Source organism: Hemiscyllium ocellatum, chromosome 5, assembly GCF_020745735.1.
Source record: "Hemiscyllium ocellatum isolate sHemOce1 chromosome 5, sHemOce1.pat.X.cur, whole genome shotgun sequence".
Classification (NCBI taxonomy): domain Eukaryota; kingdom Metazoa; phylum Chordata; class Chondrichthyes; order Orectolobiformes; family Hemiscylliidae; genus Hemiscyllium; species Hemiscyllium ocellatum.
The window spans coordinates 105,544,138-105,568,352 of record NC_083405.1 but is presented as its reverse complement, the minus strand read 5'-3'; the positions used below and the strand labels follow the sequence as shown (position 1 = coordinate 105,568,352).

The 24,215-nt window shown below is 39.8% G+C and overlaps 1 protein-coding gene across 5 annotated transcripts in view; it reads left to right on the top strand.

Annotated features, from left to right (window-relative positions):
• Positions 1–24,215, top strand: part of LOC132815814 (partitioning defective 3 homolog) — an 810,799-nt gene that overhangs the window by 501,100 nt on the left and 285,484 nt on the right. For all 5 annotated transcript variants that reach the window (XM_060825083.1, XM_060825081.1, XM_060825084.1 and 2 more), the window contains exons 11-12: positions 4,256–4,384; positions 9,088–9,126. In XM_060825083.1, the coding sequence (XP_060681066.1) occupies positions 4,256–4,384; positions 9,088–9,126 (168 nt within the window). The remainder of the gene's footprint in view (positions 1–4,255; positions 4,385–9,087; positions 9,127–24,215) is intronic.

Below are 24,215 nucleotides of genomic sequence, written 5' to 3'. Positions count from 1 at the left end.
GCATGGCCAATCCACCTAACTTGCACACTTTGGACTGTGGGAGGAAACCCATGCAGAGACTGGGAGAATGTACAAATTCCACACTGATCATCACCCAAGGGTGGAATCAAATCCGCTGTGAGGCAGCAGTGCCGGCCACTGTACCACCCCAAATGTCCAAAGCACTGGTGAACCAAATCAAACAGCATATCCTTGAACTGTTTGCATCAGAACTGTTTGTACTAACCATATCTACTTAGCCCATTCATACAAAACTTGCAACACATGGCCCAACATAAAATGGAATTCCATGGTTGGTCTATGTTTGCTGGATTGTTTTGAATGTATGAAGAACCATTTTAGCAAATGATTTTGAGTTGAGCATCTACTGTAGCACACTTGCATGTACTGGAAGATATTTATATTAATTGCTGAGAGTAAGAACATACATGTGCGTTTTTGAACTTAAGAATATTGATGGCAGCCATTTGCTGATTCATTTCTGAGGGCAATTCATTGACTAATTGGAACCAACCTGCCTGATTTAAAATAAACAAAGCCAGGCTAACAATTGATCATCATTGGCTGAAATGTCCTCCATGGCAACACATTTACCATTGTGAATCTGTTCGCCAGCATTCATCGTTCTCCTCTGTAAATTATGGCTGTCCCCTCGCATTGGTATTCTTGCAAATTATCCTATTGAATGCACGACAAAAAAACTTTGACAAAATGTCTTTTTTTTTCAACTCAAGTTCTGTACTACCAAAGGATTATTTTCCTTCATCTAGCCTTACGTAGTTGTAATATTTGTAATGTAGTATGCTCTCCTGTTGTTCCTGTTCTACAAATTTCTGTTTGTTGTTTTTAGTTTTTATTCTTCTCTGCTATTTGAGCTTTTTTCTTGTTGTTGTTTGGTTCTCATTGGTTCTTCCTCTCCATTAACTATGTTCATGTTTGATAAGCCACAATATGGCAGCCTTCCCTGGCTCTTTTTTTCCCTCAATGGCCCTCTTTTGTGATGGAAATGAGAGCCAATAGATCAGGTTAGATGGTTAGATTGAATTGTAATTGAATTTCGGAGAGGTGGTGATGTTGTGGTAATTTCACTGGACCAGTGTTTTAGGGACTTGGCTTCAAATCCCATGTTAATAGTGCACTTTGAATTCAATAAAAATAGACAACTAGCTCAGTTGTGAGCCTGTACCAGTGCTGATTGCCATAAAGCCAATTTCTGTCACTGATGTCCAGTAGGAAAGGAAATCTATTCTGACATGGTCTGTTCCACATGTGACTTTAGACCCAGCACAATGTGATTGACTGACTCTTAACTGCCTCTGAGTTATAATTGCTGACCTAGCCAGTATTGCGTACATCCCGTGTATGATTGAAAAGGCTTCAACTTGGATCTAATTATAGAGTCATAGAGATGTACAGCATGGAATCAGTCCCTTTGGTCCAACCTGTCCATGCTGACCAGATCAATGTGTTGCTGGAAAAGTGCAGCAGGTCAGGCAGCATCCAAGGAACAAGAAATTCGACGTTTCGGGCATAAGCCCTTCATCAAGAATTCATGCTGACCAGATATCCCAACCCAATCCAATCCCACCTGTCAGCACCCGGCCCATATCCCTCCAAACCCTTTCTATTCATATACCCATCCAAATGCCTCTTAAATGTTGCAACTGTACCAGCCTCCACCACATCCGCTGGTAGCTCATTCCATACACGTGCCACCCTCTGCGTGAAAAGGTTCCCCCTTAGGTCTCCTTTATATCTTGCCCCTCTCACTCTAAACCTATGCCTTCTAGTTCTGGAATCCCTGACCCCAGGGAAAAGACTTTGTCTATTTACCTTATCCATGCCCCTCATAGTTTTGTAAACCTCTATATGGTCACCCCTCAGCCTCTGACGCTCCAGGGAAAACAGCCCCAGCCTGTTCAGCCTCTCCCTGTAGTTCAAATCCTCCAACCCTGGCCACATCTATTCACTTATTATGGCGTGCAATATTGCAAAGTGAGGGAATTCTGTCAGACTGCAATTCTGACCTTAGATTGATGAAGTTCAGGAGTTGGCCAAGTACATCAAAAGATTGAGGTACAAAGCAAACTTCAAGCATACCTAGCTGCCAATTTAAGGGGTTAACTCAAAATGTTTGGGAATTAAAAGGAGATCCTATCCATCTTGGTATTTGAGTTTTGCTTTAGCTGATAGAAGATCAAAATTGGTTGTGTAAGTAGCCTGAAGCAGTTACAAATATTAAACAGTCTCAGAATATCACTGTGAAGAGAATTTTTAAAAATGCTTTTGAAGTGTTGGTCAGTCATCCATAAATAAATAAAAAATATAATAAGAATCAAAATTAGGTTTTATTATCATATGTACTCAAGTACAGGGATACAAGAAAAGTGTGCAAAATTGCCATTCCTGGCACCATCTGAGGTACAAAGGTACCTCATTACAAAATCTTAGATACAAAGTAGAAAAAATTTATATATTTTAAACTCTCAACAATGCAGCCCATATAAAGTACAAAAAAAATGTTACAAGTTCAACAAGGGCCCGCTTTCCTCCATGCTGTGCTCCTCTACTGTTAAGATCCCCAGCCCCAAAAAAACCCACACTGACTCATTATTGCCCACACTTGACATCACCGCAGATGCTGGGGATCCTCGGCCTGCCTGATGCTACCACCATCTCGGGCTGCCTGATCTCTTGCTGCAGATGTCAGGAGACTCCTCTCGCCACAACGCTTGCTCAATCTTCTCCACGCTGCACAGACTTGCCCTCCACAGAAGCTAAGTTCATCAAACTAAGGAAAAAGCGAAGTGAAAGAAGAGGAAAAAGTACAGCAGATGGAGCAGATGAGCTTCGGGCAGGAGCCCACATGATGTGCTGCTACTCGGCCATCCTTAAAGAGATGTTCTTTTCTTTTTAGAGCAAGTTTCTCTTTTATGCTTTGCACAGAATCTCAATTACTGAGCTATGTGCTACCAATGCAGCTGCTTGTTCCTGCAGAGCCTCACTCAGCTGGTCTTGCACTTCTGCTATTTACATGTGTTCTGTTATCTTGTCAGGATTTAGGGGATTGGCTGGAAATCAAGTAGTGGTTCAAATCATTTTGAAGTGTTGAAACTGAAAACAGAGCCTAGTTATTTAAATCAGACTTTTCCTTTGATGCTAGCAGTTTTGAGAGATTGCAAATAATGCAATATCAAACAGAAAATGTCTTATCAATGTTCATTTAAATGGAAGTGATGTAATATAAAACTTGCACCTAAATAGTGGCCACTTTAACTGCAACAGCTCATTTAATTATCAACAGTTTTCAAGCAAAATGTGAAAAATATGCTAAACTTGCAAATAATTCCTTTGAGAGCTATCATGATTCTGTTTTCTTGTAAGAATATAGGCGTACAGCAAACTTGGTTTGAACCAGCACTTTATCAAGTGGCACTCTTGATAAACTGGCAAAAAATTATCTACCACTAGTACTGTGATATCCAAGTATTTACACTGCAGGTAAAGTATAACAGTGATGTCTATACCCACTGATTTGTGTTTCTGCTTCCAAATGTGTTTTACATTGACTTTAGGAGTTGTGTTTTTGTTTTTACAAAGATTTTTGAGGGATGTTCTTGTCGTTAGACTTCACTTGGTCAGGGTTTACTCTGGTTAAACACACCTCTTGATTAGCTGGAATGTTTGATTAACTCATCCCATAGATGTCAGTTAATGAAACATTTCCTGTACCAAACTCTGGATTTCCAGCTTATCTCGAGAAGGTAGCACTTAAGAAATATGTAGTTCTGTTTATTTTTCCAATTTTGGTGTTTCAGCCTTGGAAAAATTGATGTAATAATTCTCTAGAATAGACCGCAGGCACTCTTAATATTCTAACCTGGTCAAGATAACTGGTGGTGAACTGTGATTCATAGTTGGTGACAAGTTGAGAGGTTGCCAGTCTGGAATGTAGCTCATAGCATCTGTAGAGGTGGGATCTCACCTGAATCACTAGAGTTTCCAACTGGTCACTATGATTTACGGTGAACAAGATCTCAATGAGTCCGGTAGAGAAATGGGCATCAGAATATTCTTATGTTGGCTTAGTTCCATTTTTGTTCCACCTGTCTGTCAGAAATAATTTCGAAAGAAGATCACAAATTTTGGTAGCTGTTAACCTCACTGCATTTAATGTCTTGCCCAAATCTTTTATTTTTACTTTTGTTGTGGACCTGAGATCAAAGTTAATAATGACTTATTGTTGTGGTTTCAGGTTAATGGTGTAGATCTAACTGGAAAAATACAAGAGGAAGCGGTGACGCTACTGAGGAACACCAAGATGGGCGGCACTGTCAGTCTGTTGGTCCTCCGGCAGGAAGAAACCTTCCTCCCTCGGGAACTGGTACGTAGAATACCTGACAAATTAGAGATATACTTGAATAACTGCAAACTGTTTTTCTGCTGTGTAGTTTTTGATGGCATCCATCTTTAAACATTGGGTGGTTTGCAGTTGATGCATCATTCTTTTTGTTGCCATATTACAATTCTGGGATCTGCCCTTCGCTCTAGCTTTTGAGTTTTAAAGCTAGGTCAAAGCATTATACCTGAAGTGGATTTTAGAGTTCATTTCTTATCCTGTGTTTCCATCATTCTGACATGCTGCAAGAGTTTGATCAAAACTTCCTCGAGGACTATTTACTGAGGAGGTAAAACTTTGTATCAGGTGACCAATGATAAATCTCCAAACTTGTGAACTCTTTTTTTTGTTGCAGACAGAATTTGTTGTAATGGGGTCGATTATGCATGTGTACAGTTCACCTATTGCCAATGCAGTAATCGAATACTCAACTGTCGTTGAAGTAGGCACACACATATTGCAGAATTCAAAATTGTTGTAACTATTTTGGAAAGCAACCAAGTTTTCAATTTTGTTTTAAATTCTGCTATTAAAAAGAAAGGGACGTGCTAAAGTTGCTTCGTGACATGTAGCAAAATTAATAGTGTAAGAACAACAACAATACATTGAGTTAAAAGCACAAGTCAAACATACATATTTTCTTCAGAAATGAACTTATCAAGTGTAACAACATGGCGATGAACTCTTCCATTAATTGAACCAAATACCCAGAAAAGCTCACCTCGCCGTGTTGTCGATTAAACAGAGAACTCTCAAATTCCACTACATAAAGAAAATAATATCAATTGATTCTTTAACCCTAAAAGTAAACATTTAACAACAACTATTCACAAATCTTTGCCTGCCTTTCTCTTAACTGCTTATTAACTGCCCCAACTCTATAACAATATACTGTTCCAACAAAACACTTATTCAATTTACATTAACTTAAGTTCAAAGCCATACAGCGGCTGTCCTTTTTGGTGCCTGTTGTTTTTTAGCTGAAGATCTCCTGGGGTCATCGTCTTTCCTTTTACTGTGAAGATGTTTCAAATGAAGAAGGTATCCTTGATAGAGTGTTTCAATCTTTTAGCTCTCTCTCTCTCTGTCTCTGTCTGTCTGTCTCTCTCTCGATGGCTGTTACTCTGTCTGGCTTTCAAAGTGCCTGCATTTTTATATCCCCAACATCAGATCATCTCTTTGACTTGATGTGGCAAAATAATAAATTCAAACTTGATTGAGTTTTAATATCCTGGGCCATAATTTAAAGTGATTTGTCAAATTTGAATTGTTGTCAAAACAGCAACCAACTTGGGTATCCATTTCACAGCCAAATGTTACATATTTTCAATTTTCCAGTACACTCTGAGACTGCTAGCTAGTCATATGACAGGTGCTTGTAAGCTCTCAGTTCAAAACAGCATTCACTCTCTCTTAAAGGTACAGTACACGCCTTCAACGTCATAACACCTTAGTTGTATTCATTTCCTAGGCTTTATATAAGTGATGTGAAGTAATGAAAATCCAAGTTCGTTTCTGCACAGAAGCCATTTTTGTATATTAATATAAATAGAAATTACTGCACAAGCAATTTCATTCCAAAAGGGTCTCAACCTCACGGCTGTCTTCTTTATATTTATTTCATGGAATGGAAGGATTGGCAAGGGTTGTGGTGGGGTTGGAGTTGACATGAAGGGCTGATGGAATTGTTCTATTTTGGATCTCCCTCCTCTGACTTGCTGTCTGTGCTGACTCCCTTTGGCCAGGATGAAATAGCCTGAGACAAAGATTTGTGTTTGCCATTTTTTGTGCTGGTGGATGAAAAATATGCTTTTCAGAGCAGTACGTACCCCCCTGCCAATAATTACTCCCCCTGAGATGCAGTATGCTGCTATTGCGAGCCACTCCATCCAGCAGCACAGCTGAGAACTACTGAAACCTCCCTATGGGATCCTCAATCACGAGTCCCAACCAAAGCTGGGATTTGAATCTGTTTCATTCACATGGATTTCCAGAACTGGAGTTTCACAGCTGCTGTACTGAACTATGCACTTTACTGAGTTCTTTTGTCTGCTGCACTGATTTTCATTTTTTTTTTAATTATTTGAATTTGAGAATGTTCTTGCAGTCCTATCAATTTCCATTTGTATTTTAAGCAGCTTGTATATTCATTTTACTACCAAGATTTTAAAAAATTAATGAAATGAATGAAAATTCTTAATTTTGTTCCATCAAACTCAAAAGATTTGCTACTTTCAGTCGCAAGCTTGTGACAATTTTTTATTGCTCAAATTGATTTTTTGTTCAACACTGTTTTATATTAAGTTTTTTTAAGTTATAAGTAACAAAGTGAAGATAGTCAATTAACGCTAAAGCAGTATTATTTTCATATTTTAAATATGTGGGAAGAAGAACATTGTCTCCAATTTTGGATTGATGCTGGAGGAAGAGAGTAACATTTGTGTCTGAGTCTGTAATCAGAACCAGTTTGTCTGACCAATATTGCAGTCTGTGTCAGATGACCAGAACTTGAAATTAATTTGATAATTTCTACAGAAGTAGTGTTTGATGATTTGAATGCTATTGGGAAATGTTGAAAGCATTTTGCTTTCAACTTTGAGACACATGCATTTCATTGAAATTAAACTCAAATTCCAGATCTGGATGACTGCAGTAAGTTATACAGCCATTTCTAGTTGAAAGAAAGCTTCCATTTAAGTCAAATGCTTGATATTTTACTTGGTTTTGACTTGAAGTGCAATTTCTTATTCAAGTTCATTGAATCCTTGTGAAATTGATTGGCAGATAGTCAAGGAGAAAGTGAGGTCTGCAGATGCTGGTGATCAGAGCTGAAAATGTGTTGCTGGAAAGGCGCAGCAGGTCAGGCAGCATCCAAGGAACAGGAGAGTCAATGTTTCGGGCATGAGCCCTTCCTTGAATCCTGAAGAATGGCTCATGCCCAAAATGTCGATTTTCCTACTCCTTGGCTGCTGCCTGACATCTGGCAGATAGTCAAGCCTTGGTAAAGCAATTCTAATGCCTTCTCAGTGCATATTTAAGGCCATTGCCCTTCATGTGTCATTGAGTCATAGAGGATGGAACAGATTCTTTGGCCCAATGCCTTCATGCTGATTAGGATCTCTAAACTGAATTAGTCCTATTTGCCTGTGTTTGTCCATATCAGTCTAAAACGTTCCTACCCATGTTCCTGTCAAAATGTCTTTTAAATGTTGTAATTGTACTTGCCTCTACCACTTCCTCTGGCAGCTCGTTCCACACATGCATCTGCCTCTGTGTGAAAACGTTGGCCCTCCAGTCTATTTTAAATCCTTCCATTCTCACCTTAAACGTGTGCCCTCTCATTCCCCACACTGGAGAAGAGACCTGGGCTATTTGCTATATGTGCCTCTCATCATTTTATAAATCTCTATTAAGTCACCCTAAGCCTTTTGCACTTCAGGGAAAATATTCCCAGCATATCCAGCCTCTCCTTATAATTCAAACCTTCCAGTCTCGATAATATCTTTTGAAAATCATTTTTACACCCTTTTAATAACATTCTTCCGACAGAGGTGACCAAATTTTATGCAATACTCCATATGTGGCCTCACCAATGTCTTGCATGCTGTAACATGACAGCCCAACTCCTATACCCAGTGCTCTGACCAGTGAAGGCAAGCATGCCACATGCCACCTTCACCACCCTGTCTACCTGTGATGCCACTTCCAGGAACTGTGTCTCCAACAATTTGCTCACCACTGATGTCAGGCTGACCGACCTCTGCTTCCGTGGCTTTTCCTTACAGACTTTCTTAAATAATGGCACGCCATTAGCCATTCTCCAGTCTTGTGGCACCTCACCCGTGGCTAATGATGATACAAATATCTCTGCTAGGGTCCCTGCAATTTCTCCCCTAGTTTCCTTAAATGTCCAGGGATACATTTGATTAGGACCTGGGATTTATCTACCTTTGTGTTTTCAAGCCTTCAGGATCATCTCTTATGTAAAGTGGACTATTTTCAAGACATCACTATTTATTGGTACCAATGTATATAATGACCTCTGGTTTCTCATGCTCCTCTTTGAGAATTTGCTCTGTGACATCCTTGACCTTGACACCAAGGAGGCAATACACAATCCTGAAACCTTGTTTGTGTCTTCAGAAACACTTGTCTGTGCCCCTGACGAGAGACTCCCCTGTCACAATTGCCTGCTGGGACTTTGGCTCTGCTGTAAAGCAGGATATTGCAATCATGGTGCCAAAGACCTGGCTGCTGCTTGCTATTTTTGCCTGAGAGGCTATCTCCCCTCACAGTATGCAAAATGGTACACTTGTCTGAGGACGGGATAGCCGGAGAAGATTATTGCATTACCTGTCTACCTCTCCTAACTGTCACCCATCTACCTGACTGAATCTGTTGGGTGACCACCACCCTGAAGCTACAATCCATCACACACTCTGCCTCTTGCTGGCTGCAGTCTGTTTTTTTTTAAAAAAAGGAAAAGTTTTAAAATACAAAAGCTTCTTGGATCTTTTCTTCCCATTATAATAATTGGTCTCAGCTATAAAACAGAGAATGTGTAGGATGCCTGTGAAAAGATTGGAACACAAGTTGCCTCTGTCACTGTTTTTTTTTACATCTGTGTAGTATGCATGCAAATGCCTTCTGTGTCATGTAGTTTTATTCTTTGTTATCTCTATTTCTAGAAAAAAGAATCAAGTCAGATGCAGGCACCAAGCGAATTGGTAAGAGTTCTACGTTCTAAGACGCACATTAAATCAGAAAGTAGTCTTGTCGATTCATGATCTGATGCATTTGGTGATGGGCAGTTTGTATTCCTTACAATGTTGAGCATGATAGCTGAAATTGGAATGCTTTACTAAATTGTTGCATCAATTTATCTTCCCTGGCTTAAAAATATGTTGTTCCATCCAATATTTGGTTGCAGAAATCTATCAGATCACTCACACAGCTAAATAAAAAGACTGTCAATAGAAGCATGGGATTGAGAGTACATTTGCCCAAAGAATTTTTTTTCAACAGCAGCTACAGGCATCAGTGAGATCTCTATGTACGTGAAAAATTACTGTCTTTGTAGGTATGTTGTGTAGGGAGCAGCTAGTCTCTTTTCAGATCAAGACCTGTTCTATTTCAAATCCTTTGATATTGAAAATTTCTAAACCATCTGGAGTGTAATATATACCTGAAGTATCTGAAAGTGATTTACTAAAGCAGAATGCAACAGCATGTGTGATAGATGCATGACCTATATAGTTCAACAATGGTGCAATTAAGAGGCATTAAAAATTGCTTTGTAAATGTCATTGTCTATGAAAGCATCTTTATGTGAAAATAGCTTGTTATGGTAATTACCTTTAGGTGCTTAATTTGCAAATATCTTTTAATTATTTTTTCCCAACATACAGAATAGAACTTTGGTGAGACCACAGCTGGAGTACTGTGTGCAATGGGTTGCCACATTATAGGAAAGATGTTAGTTCACTGGAGGTGGGGTGCAAAAGAGAATCATCAGGATGCTGCCTAGGATCGGAAATTTAAGTTCTGAAGAAAGATTGGATGAGCTTGGGTTGTTTTCATTGGATCAGAAAAGACTGAGGGGCGAGGTGATTGAGGTAACAGGATTATGAGGGACATGGACAGATTGGAGAAAGAACAGTTGAAGTGTCAAGTCATGAGGTGACATAGGTTCAAGGTGAGGGGCAGGAGTTTGGTGGATGTGAGGAAAAGTTTTTTTTTACTCAGAGGGTAGTGATGGTTGGGAATGCGCTGCATGGGAGGAGTTGAAGAAATAAGTTGCCTCGCAACCTTTAAAAAGTACCTGGAGAAGCATGTGGCATATTGTAACATACAGGGTTGTGGACCAAGTGCTGGTAAACAGGATTAGGTTGAAACTCAGATGTTCCACATATCTCACTGCAGACTTTGTGGGCCAAAAGACCTTTTCTGCTGTATATAATTCTATACAGTAAAGCAAATAGGACAAGAGTAATTGAAGAATGGTGACAATAATTATTAGTTGATCATTGTTTCTTTCTATTCTTCCCACCATTCCATGTCCCCAAACTACCATCCTACGGTCCCTCTCGTGGACCATCATCTGAATGAAAGATGTGCCGTGTGACATGTTCAGTCATTCAGATGGATAGAAATGTTTATGTACCATTTTTGTTCACTGTCTCTGAATATTTGCTGAATTAGGAAATGTATTCAAAGGCTCCACAGTTTGATCTGCTGCTATAGTTGTAAATGTTGTTTAAAAAGGTACGTATCTGCCACAGTAAACTCTGAGAATTGGTAGAGATGTTTTGCCACTAAAATTCAAAACATGTTTTTTTTAAATAAGGAGCAGGAAGACCATTTTGCTTTTTAAAGGAATTATCATTTTAAAGTCCAATACAAAGGAATAACTTAATTTCATTGAAATAATTGACTTTTACTTATGGTCAGTTGAACTTTTTATCATTGTTCATTGTTTCACTGCTTGGAAATATTGGTGAATAGAATGCATCAACTCTGGGGAACAAATTACTACGTTAAGTGAAATTGAGAGACCATCAATGTTTCCTCAGATTCGCTACCTGGAAATTAGTGCAGGTCCTGAAGCTAGATTATTGTGCTGAGATAATGTAAATGTGACAAAGGCTATCTATGCTTCTTCCCAGCATTTTGATGATGATTAAGAATTATTTCAAAGTTATAGAAAATCCCAGTTGAACTTCACAGATACTATAGAGACATAAACATTTACTGACTTACTCAAGTAACTTAAAAGGTATCGAGAAAAGGTATTCTTCTCCTGGGCGTGTGGTCAGAGCATAATTAAGATTGTGAGCTCCTAACCAGCCTGACCTGATTACAAACAAAACCCCAATGCTGAAGTTACTCCATGTGAGGAATTGACCTCAAAACATTGGCGGCATGGTAGATGGACAGCTCAGTGGTTTGCACTGCTGCCTCACAATGCCAGGGACCCAGGATCGATTCCAGCCTCAGAAAACTGTCTGTGTGGAGTTTGCACATTCTCCTCGTGTCTGCATGGGTTTCCTCTGGCTGCTCCTGTTTCTCCCACAGTCCAAAGATATGCAGGTCAGGTGAATTGGCAATGCTAAATTGTTCATAGTGTAGGTTAGGTGCATTAGTCATGGGAAATGTAGAGCAATAGGGCAGGGGAATGCGACTGAATAGGATAGTGTCGATGTGGGCTAGTTAGGCCAAAATAGTCTGTTTCCACACTGTAGGGATTCTGTGATTCTAAGATTCTATGAAATTCTGAGGGAAGTTGGTTGTAAGTCAAACTTGCCCCTTCACTAGGAATTAGTATGTGATTTACCTCATGGAGAAATAAATGATTGGCTTTTTAAGAAAAAGAAGACATTGTCACTTTAATATTTGACTCAATCTATTAAATATTGCCATAGCAATTACTTTGCACCAACAGTATTTTGGTAACCATAGAACAGTGATGTACCTTGGGTGTTAATAGCTGACAGAAGAAAGTAATAGAGTTGCTTGATAGTATAGAAGTTATTATTGCTGAAAAGAGAGATATACCTTTGAATCTTTTCATTTTATACTTATCATGAGGTGAGGGTGTTGATTGGTTGGCAAATGGGCTTGAAATGGTTGAGATATTATATTAGAGAAATAATCATCTTGGGCAGAATAAGTTGTTGTTCCCTTTGAAATTGGGTAGTCTTGCAATTCTGCACTGATGAATGCAAAGTGAAAGCTTTGGTCATCATGTCTTGAGAGCAAGATGGAAATAGCGTATCAAGATTTGTTTGCACGTTTACCTTGTGTTATCTGTTGTGAATCATGTTTACTCTGAGCATTTTGTCCAGTATTAAACAGTAATCATTTTCACATCCACTGAAAAGCTTCTCTTTCTTTCCTATATCCTTTTAAGTATCTCATCATTTGCTATATCTTGAAGGAACAGAAAAGAACTGCTTTAAGTCGATTTTGAAAAAAAACCTGCATTATAATGCCACCTTTTTTAATTCATAGTAATAAATATAGTTCAGTGCATTGTACTTTAACATTTCATATCATCTTTAGCACATTTAAAGTATTTACACACTTACTTCCCATTAACTACATTTAAAAAGTATTATCAATCAGTCTGGAGACCTTTGTTTAAATTATCAATGTTTTATATGTTGGCATTAAGCATTAAAATTTAACTTAGTGACTTTGATTTAAGCATTTTCAGTATTCTAGTACGATACTGTGAATAAATCATGGAAACCTTCACTCTAAATTCTTGTAATCAAAATTATTCTATTGGTATGAGTTCATTGTTTACTGCTCCGATCTGCAAGAAGTACAGAAAAGTGTGATTTCACACCCCAGCAATGTATTGAATATTTTTTCCTTTGAAGAAATAGAATTAATATCTTTCAGATCATTTTTGTCCTTTGCTGTAAAATGCTCAAACCCACTCCATGTTATTTGCTCCTGGTTTATTTAGCTGAAACATAATTGCTTGATATAATGAATCATTGATGGGAGAACTTCGAAGCAGATTATTTCACTTGAATTTGTCACTGAGAAACCAGAATTTTAACCCTGTGACAACTGGAATCCTTTACAACTTCTAAAAAAGGAAAATGTGAACAATTGCTATTTTCCCATCCCTTGCACCCCTTAGTAAAGCCAGGGCATGCATAGTCAGTAGGAACTTGACCTGCATCGAAGACTACAGCCCTTTAGGAGCTGCATATAATGCTCTGGAGATACCACTTCAGTTTTTGCTTATCCTTTACTCTGCTCAGTGTTGGAGATGGCACGGTACATCCCAGAAACCAGTGAAAGAGCTGCTGCTAATTTTATAGTCCCCAAGTTATTAAATATTCAAGGCATTTGGTTGTTGGGAATTGAGTTCTCTGCCATGATTCTTCACCCAGTAAGTTACCAATATCCTGCAATAAATTAAAATGAAGAAGTGGGGATGCTGGAGATTTGAAACAAAAATAGAAATGATGTTCTGATGAAGAGTCTTGAGAAATAACTGCTTTCTTCCCACAAATGGGCAGCACGGTGGCACAGTGGTTAGCACTGCTGCCTCACAGCGCCAGGGACCTGGGTTCAATTCCCGCCTCAGGTGACTGACTGTGTGGAGTTTGCACGTTCTCGCCGTGTCTGCGTGGGTTTCCTCCGGGTGCTCCGGTTTCCTCCCACAGTCCAAAGATGTGCGGGTCAGGTGAATTGGCCATGCTAAATTGCCAGTAGTGTTAGGTAAGGGGTATATGTAGGGGTGTGGGTGGGTTGCGCTTCGGCGGGTCAGTGTGGACTTGTTGGGCCGAAGGGCCTGTTTCCACACTGTAAGTAATCTAATCTAATCTAAAATTCTGCCAGATTGACTGATAGCCTTCATGCTACTTTGTCCCAACCCATATGTGCACCTGCACACAAACACATACACTGATCTCTTTTTGCCACTTGCCCATCTTAGTGGTCATTGCTTGAGTTAAGTAAATTAAAGAGCATGCATACCTTCCAGAAACATGAGTAATTTCATTTGTCCAGTTGCTGTTTACACTGCCATGCTAAGTTCATGCTGGCATTCACTTCCTTGCCCCTCTTTCTTGCTATTCCACCTGAATTTATGCAAACACTCCTCTCCAGTCTCCTAATCCATACAACCATTTTCCTCCTCTCACTGATGTTCTCCTTCCAGGCCAATTCATATGAGCAAACTTCTATCTCCTCTGCTAAAACTCCTTTACCCCAACATCACCTCCAATTTTCAATGATCATTCTTCCACTTCTCAATATACTATTCAACTTGCCTCCACTTCTTTCCAATACTAGCCCCCATTTCCTGATGGTGTGTCCCTAATTTCATGTTCTTCCTCTCATTACACACAGACATTTCTCCCCCTTATTCCACCTCCCTTCCCTCTGCAACTAACTTAAGTTGGCCCTCAACCTTCCCCACTTCTATTAACATAATGAGCATGAATTCCTGATCTCATGAGAATTCTTCGCCATAGCACACAGTGAGATTTAAATGCCCTGGAGATATATAAATGTCCTGTATTGAAGGAAACCTCTGATCCTTACCCTTAATGGCCTACATGTGACTTTAGGTCCACAGCAATGTGGTTTAATAAGTCACTCAGTTGGATCAAATTGCTACAAAGTCTAAAAGGTGATAAAAAGGAATGATACCAGGTAAACCAAGGCACCAGAAATGGTGAAAAGAACAAAGAACCATGGATGCTAGAAATGAGAAACAGGAACAAAACATTCTGGAAAAGCTTAGCAGGTCTGGCAGCATCTGTGGAGAGAAAGCAGAGTTAACCATGAGCAGCTGACAGTGGGTTGGTTGTGGTAGCAGGCCGTGTGATGACAAGGCCACATGTGTTGGGGTTGGGTTTAAGGGCATGGGAAAAAGTGCCCAGGCCATAAAATTATTGAACTCAATATTGAGACTCAAGGCTGCAGGGTCCCCAGGTGGAAACTAATATGCTGTTCTTACAGCTTGCACTGAGCTTTGCTGGAGCACTGCAGCAAGTCTGAGATACAGATGTTGGCCAGGGAACATGGGGGCGTGTTGAAGTGGCAGGCAACAGGAAGTTCAAGGAACACATAAGTGTTCTGCAAAGCATTCGTCCAGTCTACATTCCATCTCCCTATTGTAGCTGAGTAGAAGTATATAAAATAGCTCATTGAGTCTGCTCCACCACTCGATGTGATTTTGGCAGATCTGATCATCCTCAATTCTATTTTTCTGTATTTTACCCTATCACCCGTAATTCCTTTACTGATTAAATGTCTGTCTATCTGAGTTTTGAATGTACTTAATGACCTACAGCAGAAAGTGAGGGAGACATACTTGAGTTCATCAAATAAAGCAGTAAGCATGGCTTCATGAAAGTGAAATTGTGTCTGACTAATTTATTTAGTTTTTTGAGGAAGTCTCAAGCAGAGTAGATTGAAGGTCACCAGTAGATATGTTGCATTTGGACTTCTAGAAAGCATTCAACAAGATAGCTCGCAAAACATTAAGTCATAAAATAAGACCCCATTGCGTTGGAGTTAGTATATTGGCATGGATGGGGAATTAGCTCATGGGCAGGAAACAGCGAGTGGGAATAAGTGGTTCTTTTTTAAACTGTGATTAGTGGGTTTACACAGATGGGTGCTGGGTCTGCAACTGTTTATATAGTAATGACTTGGAGGAAGGAAGGGAATGTACTTCAGCCAGATTTGCAGATGACACAAAAATAGGCAAGGTGGAGACTTAAGTGTTAATGGAGAGATATCAATAGATTAAGTGGAGATAATGTTTGCAAATGGGAGACAATGTGGGAAAATGTGAAGGGAGATCAAAAGAATAGAGTATTAATTAAGAGGGGAAAAGTTGCAGAAAACTGCAATATTAAGGGTCTGTGGACATTTGTGCATGAAACAGCTAGCACACATGTGCAGCAGGTTATCAGGAAGGCTAATGAAATATTGGCCTGTATTTCAAGGGAGTTGGAACGTAAGATTAGGGAAGTCTTACTGCAACTGTACAAGATGCTGGTGAGACCACATTCGGACTGTTGTGAGCAGTTTTGGTCCCCTTATTTAAGGGAGATATTTCTTTGGTGGCATTTCAAAGGAGGAATTGTCTTATAGCAAAGGTTGGACTCTACTTATTGGAATTTAGAAAAGTGAGAGGTGATCCCGTCATACCATAAACGATTTATAAGAGAGTTGACGGTAAATGCAGAGGATGTTTCCTCTTGTGTGACCGTCTAGGACCTGAGGCCATCATCTCAAAATAAAAGGGCACCAATTTAAGACTGAGATGAGGAGGAATTTCTTTTCTAAGGGTTGAGTGCCTTTGGGACTTGGTGCAACAGGGAGTTGAGGAGGCATAATCCTTGTGTATATTTAAAGCTGAGATAGAGAACTTCCTGATCAGTTGTAAAATGCCGAGTTATGGGGAAAGGGGAGGATAGTACATGTGAGCAATGTTTGATCAAGTAACACTTTCATCACAGAAGTGCTAGAAAATGACCATCTGCATCAGGAAAGAATGCAACCATTGCCCATTGACATTCACTGATATTATTATTGCTGAATGCTGCACTATTACCATCCTGGACGGTATCATTGACTGGAAACGGAACTGAACCAGGTGCGCACATACTGTTGTTAGGAGAACCGGTCAGAAGCTAGGAATCATGTGGTGTGTAACTCGGCTTTTGCCTCCCAAAGTCTGTCCAATATCTACTAGGCATGAGTCAGGGGTGTAATGAAGTTCTTCCCATTCGTCTGGATGAGTAAAGCACCAACAACAGAGGAATCACATGTCATTCAGTACAAAGCAGCCACTTCATTGGCACCCCATCTAATATCTTCAGAATTGGTTCCCTTCTCCACCCGTGTACATTGACATCACTGTGCACCATCTACATCAACTCACCATGATATCTTAAATGCACCTTCCAGACCTATGACCTTCCTCTTCCAGGGGGACAGGGCATTAGGTATATGAGCACACCGGTATTTCCATGTTTTCCTCCGCGTCAATATTTTGATCTGTAACTATACTACTGTGCCTCCATAGTCACATGGTTAAAATCTGGAACACTCTTCCTATAACACATGCACTGCATCAATTCCAGAAGTCCTTGCCACCACCTTCTGAAGGATAATCTGGGATGGACAATACAGGCTTAGCCAGCCAGTGTTGTCCATATCCTATGAATGAATAAAAGCAAAAGGATTATCTATGTATCAGGTGTTCCAAAGGTGCTGTATTTCACCAAGCCCTGATTAGTTGGCATTTACATCTGTACTGTCATGAGTAATGATTCCACAGCAAAGTTAATGGGTTTGCGTAGAGGGATGATATATAGTACAAGCTGGCAGGGATGATGGTGACGATTGCGAGGGAGATGAATTCACGGGAAGTTCCAGTACATTCTGCTTGTTTTCCAGTTGAGATACTTAAGCTTGAGATTTGATATTTTTGTATCAGGTATTTTATTTTAAAAGGTGAAGATACATAATTAGGTAGTTCTGGTAATTGATTGCTACAGGTTGCAGGGTTGGAGTTCCACTGGGTTTTTCAACTTGATTCTGACAGACAGATTGAAGAAAGTATCAACAACATATAATTAGAAAGAGAAGTACCTTGAAATAGTAATTTTACATTGTGTGTGTAACATCTTTCTTCCCATTGATTTTAAGATGATTTAACAGGTACTGCTGTTTATCAATGACAAAAGCTACACAATAAACACAACTTATTTTTAAAAATCACTTAATTTCTTTTCACATCTCTGAGAACTACCTTTCCTATCATCATTCCTCTTTTTATTTCTCAGTTAATTGTTCCTCCCAATCCCAACACCCATTGCTTGAAACTCTACAAGTTACTGGCAGAGACTTGGTATCTTCTGAGAAAGTAAAAAGTGAGGTCTGTAGATGTTGGAGATTTCAGCTGAAAATGTGTTGCTGGTTAAAGCACAGCAGGTCAGGCAGCATCCAAAGAACAGGAAATTCGACGTTTCGGGCCAGAGCCCTTCATCAGGAATGAGGAGAGGGTGCCAGGCAGGCTAAGATAAAAGGTAGGGAGGAGGGACTTGGGGGAGGGGCGATGGAGATGTGATAGGTGGAAGGAGGTCAAGGTGAGGGTGATAGGCCGGAGTGGGGTGGGGGCGGAGAGGTCAGGAAGAAGATTTCAGGTCAGGAAGGCGGTGCTGAGTTCAAGGGAATCGACTGAGACAAGGTGGGGGGAGGGGAAATGAGGAAACTGGAGAAATCTGAGTTCATCCCTTGTGGTTGGAGGGTTCCCAGGCGGAAGATGAGGCGCTCTTCCTCCAACCGTCGTGTTGTTATGCTCTGGCGATGAAGGAGTCCAAGGACCTGCATGTCTCCGGGCGTACCAACCAACCCAACCACCCTGTGGCTCAACACTTTAACTCTCCCTCCCACTCCACCGAAGACATGCAGGTCCTTGGACTCCTCCATCGCCAGAGCATAACAACACGACGGTTGGAGGAAGAGCGCCTCATCTTCCGCCTGGGAACCCTCCAACCACAAGGAATGAACTCAGATTTCTCCAGTTTCCTCATTTCCCCTCCCCCCACCTTGTCTCAGTCGATTCCCTTGAACTCAGCACCGCCTTCCTGACCTGAAATCTTCTTCCTGACCTCTCCGCCCCCACCCCACTCCGGCCTATCACCCTCACCTTGACCTCCTTCCACCTATCACATCTCCATCGCCCCTCCCCCAAGTCCCTCCTCCCTACCTTTTATCTTAGCCTGCATGGCACCCTCTCCTCATTCCTGATGAAGGGCTCTGGCCCGAAACGTCGAATTTCCTATTCCTTGGATGCTGCCTGACCTGCTGTGCTTTAACCAGCAACACATTTTCAGCATCTTCTGAGAAAGGCCTTCAGTTTATTTCTTGCTCTTATGACACCCACAGAAGGGCATATCCAGGCACCCGTATCTGAAATTGTGTTTGGCAAATTTGTTCCTTGATAATGTAGGAAGCAGTCTAGCTAAAGGTGAACCACTTCTCTATTTGGATTTTTAGAAGGCATTTTATCAAGGTCTTACAGGAAAGATTCCTGCACAAGCCAAGAGCTTCTGGTTTTGAGGGTAATATATTGGGATGGCGAGACGATTGATAATTCATAGAACATTGATTTGGAATGAAGGGGTCAATTTCAGATTGACAAACTCTTAACTATTAGTGTGTCACAGGGACTAGTGCAAGGCCTCCAATTTTTGCAATGTATATGAATGTCTAGAATGAAGAAGCAGAGTATTATAACCAATTTGGTTGGCAGTACAAAAATAGGTGGGATAGCAAGTTGTGATGAGGACATGATAAGGGTGGATAACTGTTCAATGAGCAGGCAGAAAGTTGGCAGTTGGAGTATAATGTGGGATGATTAGATTAGATTAGATTACTTACAGTGTGGAAACAGGCCCTTCAGCCCAACAAATCCACACCGATCCTCTGAAGAGCAACCCACCCCAAACCCATTCCCCAACATTTACCCAAAAAAGAGAAAATGCTGAAAAATTCAGCAAGTCTGGCAGCATCTGTAAGGAGAGAAAAGAGCTGACTTTTCGAGTCTAACTGACTCTTTGTCAAAGGATCAGTTAGACTCGAAACGTCAGCTCTTTTCTCTCCTTACAGATGCTGCCAGACTTGCTGAGATTTTCTAGCATTTTCTCTTTTTTGGTTTCAGATTCCAGCATTCACAGTAATTTGCTTTCATCCCCTACATTTACCCCTTCACCTAACACTATGGGCAATTTAGCATGGCCAATTCACCTAACCTGCACATTTTTTTGGACTGTGGGAGGAAACTGGAGCACCTGGAGGAAACCCACGCAGACACAGGGAGAATGTGCAAACTCCACACAGATAGTTGCCTGAGGTGGGAATTGAACCCGAGTCTCTGGCGCTGTGAGGCAGCAGTGCTAACCACTGTGCCATCCAATATTTAGATAATCAGATTGTCCACTTTGGAAGAATAAAAGAGCAGAATATTAGTTAGATACATCATTAGACTATTTCATGTAGTATCAGGCTCATTACTGAAGGAGAAATATACTTGCATATACTTGAGACAGTTCAGAGAACATTCACAAAACTGATCCCTGGGAATGGTTGGGCTGATACGAATTTCACTTTTAAGAAATGAGAAGTGATCTTATTGAAAGGTAAGATTTTGAGGAGTATATGCTATCAGACTAGTGGATCTTCTCTGGATGGCATATAATGCTAGTATATTTTTCCTTATCTTCCAGATTGTTCACAGTATTCCAACTGTGGTCTGACCAGTACCTTGTTTAGTTTTAGAAAAATCTCCCTACCTGTGTATTCCATTCCTTTGAAATAAAGGCCAACATTCTATTTGCATTCCCGATTATACACTGAACTTGGATGCTAGTTGTTTTTGTTAATCACAATAGCTGACTCCTAAATCCCTCTGTACTTTAGCTTTCTGCAGTCTTGTCTCATTTAAATAATGTTCAGCTCCTCTATTCTTCCTGCCAAAGTGCATTACCTCATATTTCCTCACATCATCTTCTATTTGTGCAAGTTTTTGTTCACTCACTTAAGTTTCTATAATTCTCTGCAGATGCTTTATGTCATCATCACCACTTGCTTTCCCACCTATTTTTGTGGCATTCATAAACCTGATGATAGTACATTTGCTTTCCTAATCCAGCCATCATTATATATTGTAACCAATTGTGCCCCGAACACTGATCCTTGTGGATTCTGATTGGTAGATTTGTTATGGAGAAATCGCCCATTAATGGTGATTGACAGTTAACAGCCAGGTTTGGTTTAAATGTTAAACTCTGCAAGTTCACTCCAGTTGGTCAGTGCGTTGTCCTGCGAAATAAACCAACTGTGACAAAATTTGTTGAATTATTTATGTTTCAATCAGAGGGTTTTTGTGGCACAGTGTCCCTATCTCTAAGCCAGAAGCACTGGGTTCAAGTCCCACTTGCTGCAGAGGTATGTATTAATATCTCTGATCAGGTTTATTAGAAAATACCTTTCTTCCTGTAAGGAAGGCTTTCAGTTGCGGTGTCCTTACCTCTGGGTCAGAAAGCTCGGGTTCAAGTCACACCAGTCCAAGACACACATCTGAACAGGTTGATATTGAAATATCTGACTGCAAAAAAATAACCCTTGTGGTGTCTTAGTAGTGTCTGTCCATCTTGACCAGAAGGTCTAGGTTCAAGTCCCACTTGTCCAAAGATGTTGCCCTAACATATCGGTATGGTTGATATAAAATGCCTTCTGTCCCCATGGAACAGGGCCCTGTCTATTAATATATGCCGTTTCTAGTATATAGAAGCGCATATACAGCAAACTTGATCATCATCCTAAATTGGTGATCAGCATAATTCTTAATGCACTCAGGAATGTCCAGCAAATCTTGTACAATTCGCACCTAATATTGAGCGTTTTTGCAGTTGCAATAAGTACAGGCTGCTTGGGTGCAGTCAATACCTGGCCTCCTGCTTTGGCAGACAGCAGGAACATGTACATGCACTGTGTTTGTTTCAACTCAACAAAAAAGGTTATAGCAATTCACTTGTTCATTTATCAAGGCAATGTATGTACAGCCTGGCTGTTGTGTCAATCTGCATTTTTGGTGCATTATCATGGTAATGCTTGTACTGATGATAGTCCACTTTTCAACCAGTCAGTACACTCTACTCATGGACAATAAATTTTGATTTTTCCCTTGAATTGGAACTCTTTGAACATGCCCATTGAATAACCAGAAAAAAATCGTTATTAAAATGTATTTTTTTCATCTGTGCACAAGTTCTGAGCAACCATACAATGATTTGGATCCTTGTTTAGAAATGTTTACAAACCATCCTAAATATATCTCAGTCCAAATTGATGCATTTTGAAGACTATATCACTTTGTTTCTTTAGCAATTGTTTGAGAAAACTCTAAAAATGTTTTGCACTGATCCTTTCTGGAGTACAGCCAATTCATTGGAATTTTGACTTACACTAGTGCAAAAATGTTACTGTAGTTCTCAAAGGGATAATGCTCAGAAGTTTTGGCGGGTTAGGAAGTTGTAATATAATCTCACTTCAAATGACACAAACCACAGGGGTGCCGAGTCCCTTTCTCATCTGAAATCCTTTCTGAAAGAAATGTATATTGTCTTGGAGCTTTTTAATATGTGGAAGTACTGGTGAAATACATGAGAGCAGGCTGTTATTTGCGGGGGAATGGAATGTAGCCAGTGACATGAGAATTAGATCTGTATCTGTTGGTCCATAAGTTCATGACAATGGGAAAACAAAGTCTAGGGCTCATACCCAGTGATCTAAAGTGTTACAATGTACCAATCTAGTTATTTCAGAATGAACTGTCTTAACCGTGTTATAATGGCAGGGAAAAGATGCACTTTCAGCCAGGGACATATGATATATCGTGCCAGCTTTGAGAGATGGAACATGTGGTAATACTCAAATTCCCCTATGTTAAAGTGAAGTCCAGAGGAAAAAGACGTCTGGAAATCATATGCTCAAACTTGTTCTTTTAAGCAGTGTGGAAATTATTTTCCTTTTTTTTCATCTTAGATCCTAGAAGAACACTAAATTTAGTTACATGAGTAACCAGCAGTTGTTGATGTAGTTTCCTTTGTAAAAAAATTGTACAACTAAACTGACCAAAATAATATGGAGTACATCTGTGAAAATTACCTTTTCAGTTGTGGAACAGCTGACTAAAATTGACATTATGTGCATTATTGACATTGGACATGGTCATTTGTCAATGTATTAGACCTTCCATTAACTTGATTCATTTTAAATATTTTTGAACCTCAAATGTTTCAATATGCTAAAAATGTATTACCATGAGAAAGTGGGATGCAGTATCCCTCTGAATTATGAGTTACTGATTGCAGGAATGAAGTTAAGAAATTTTCCCATCCCATCCCTCCAAGAGATAGAGAAAAATTAGTAACTTGTGCCTCCCAGCACAATTTTCTCTCCTGTTGTTGCAGATGAGTGTTGCATGCTGAAATTGTGAAAATCAGGAAGGTGATAAAGTATAACTTGCATATGATATTGTCAAATCAAACCTGTATCACCAGCCATAAAGTTTGCTTGTACAACTCAGATATTGTTTCAATTTGAAAAAATCTAAAAAAGGCAAAAAATGTGCGAGTTTATCTTCCCAAAGCCATGGTCATTACGTCAAAGATAAATTTGACCTGCTGTGCTCTACCATTTTTCCCTCTTTTTCTTTCCTGGTCCCACAGCATAGTTTGTCCATCTGCAAATCACTTCATTTCACTGTGTGGACACTGTGTATCAGTACGTTATTTGTCATCAGCAGAGAATTGGAAATCAGTACTTAGTCTAGTATTGCTTTTGTTTGACAGCAACACAATTGCAGTTCAGCAGTGGATAATGATTGAGAGTGCAAAATTCCCCCATTTTGTTCTCAAATCTGTGTGCTGAGATTAAGTGTAGCACTTTTCTTTGCTGCTCCAAATGACTTTGTTTAATCCATTTGTAGGCTAATCCAAGAAATCACGTAGTTAGTATAAAGCAAAATGTATTATAAGAATATGAACCTACTTAACAAGCTGTATCATACTTATGTTGAAATAAAACAGGGACTTTAGTCCTTCGGATTGTCATATACCATTACTGTGTTGGTCGTCAGTCTGTATATTTATGTTTCTACTGTGCACTAACTTATTCAGTATTTCGATATGCAAACGATGAGCTTTCACTGGGCTACATTTCTGTTTCACTTAGCCTCTGTTTCATCTAACAACTTTGGGCATTTTGAAACAGTAATTCCCTTGGTGAATCTGCTTCCTTTGAACTTGCATGCTGTACATTCTTTTGTACAGTAAAATTGAAATAAAAACTACTTTAAAGAAGCCACAGAAGGTAAGATGAAGTGAAATGGAAATAAGTAGAGGCTTGGAGAAAATGCATAGATGGGGAAAAACCTGATGGAGGAAGAAATAAAACAGGAAAGAAACATTGCAAAATAAACAAATAGAAAATAATTTATGCAGAAAATCAAAGGTGTTATATAGTTTGCATAGTTTATTTAAACAGCTTTCAATCAAAAAGGTTATCCTATCTTAAATATTAGATTCTGTTGGCTAGTTACCTCTGAGCTAAATAAGTGCAGAGTTCTGAATTTGGGAAGTGGTGACAACAAGTGCTTGACATTGATCACCCAATGGAACTGGATTGAACTTGGTTGAGAAAGTGAAACATCTTTGTGACAGAGGTCACAGTTCTCTAAAAGTCCATTGCCAAGGCAGAGAAG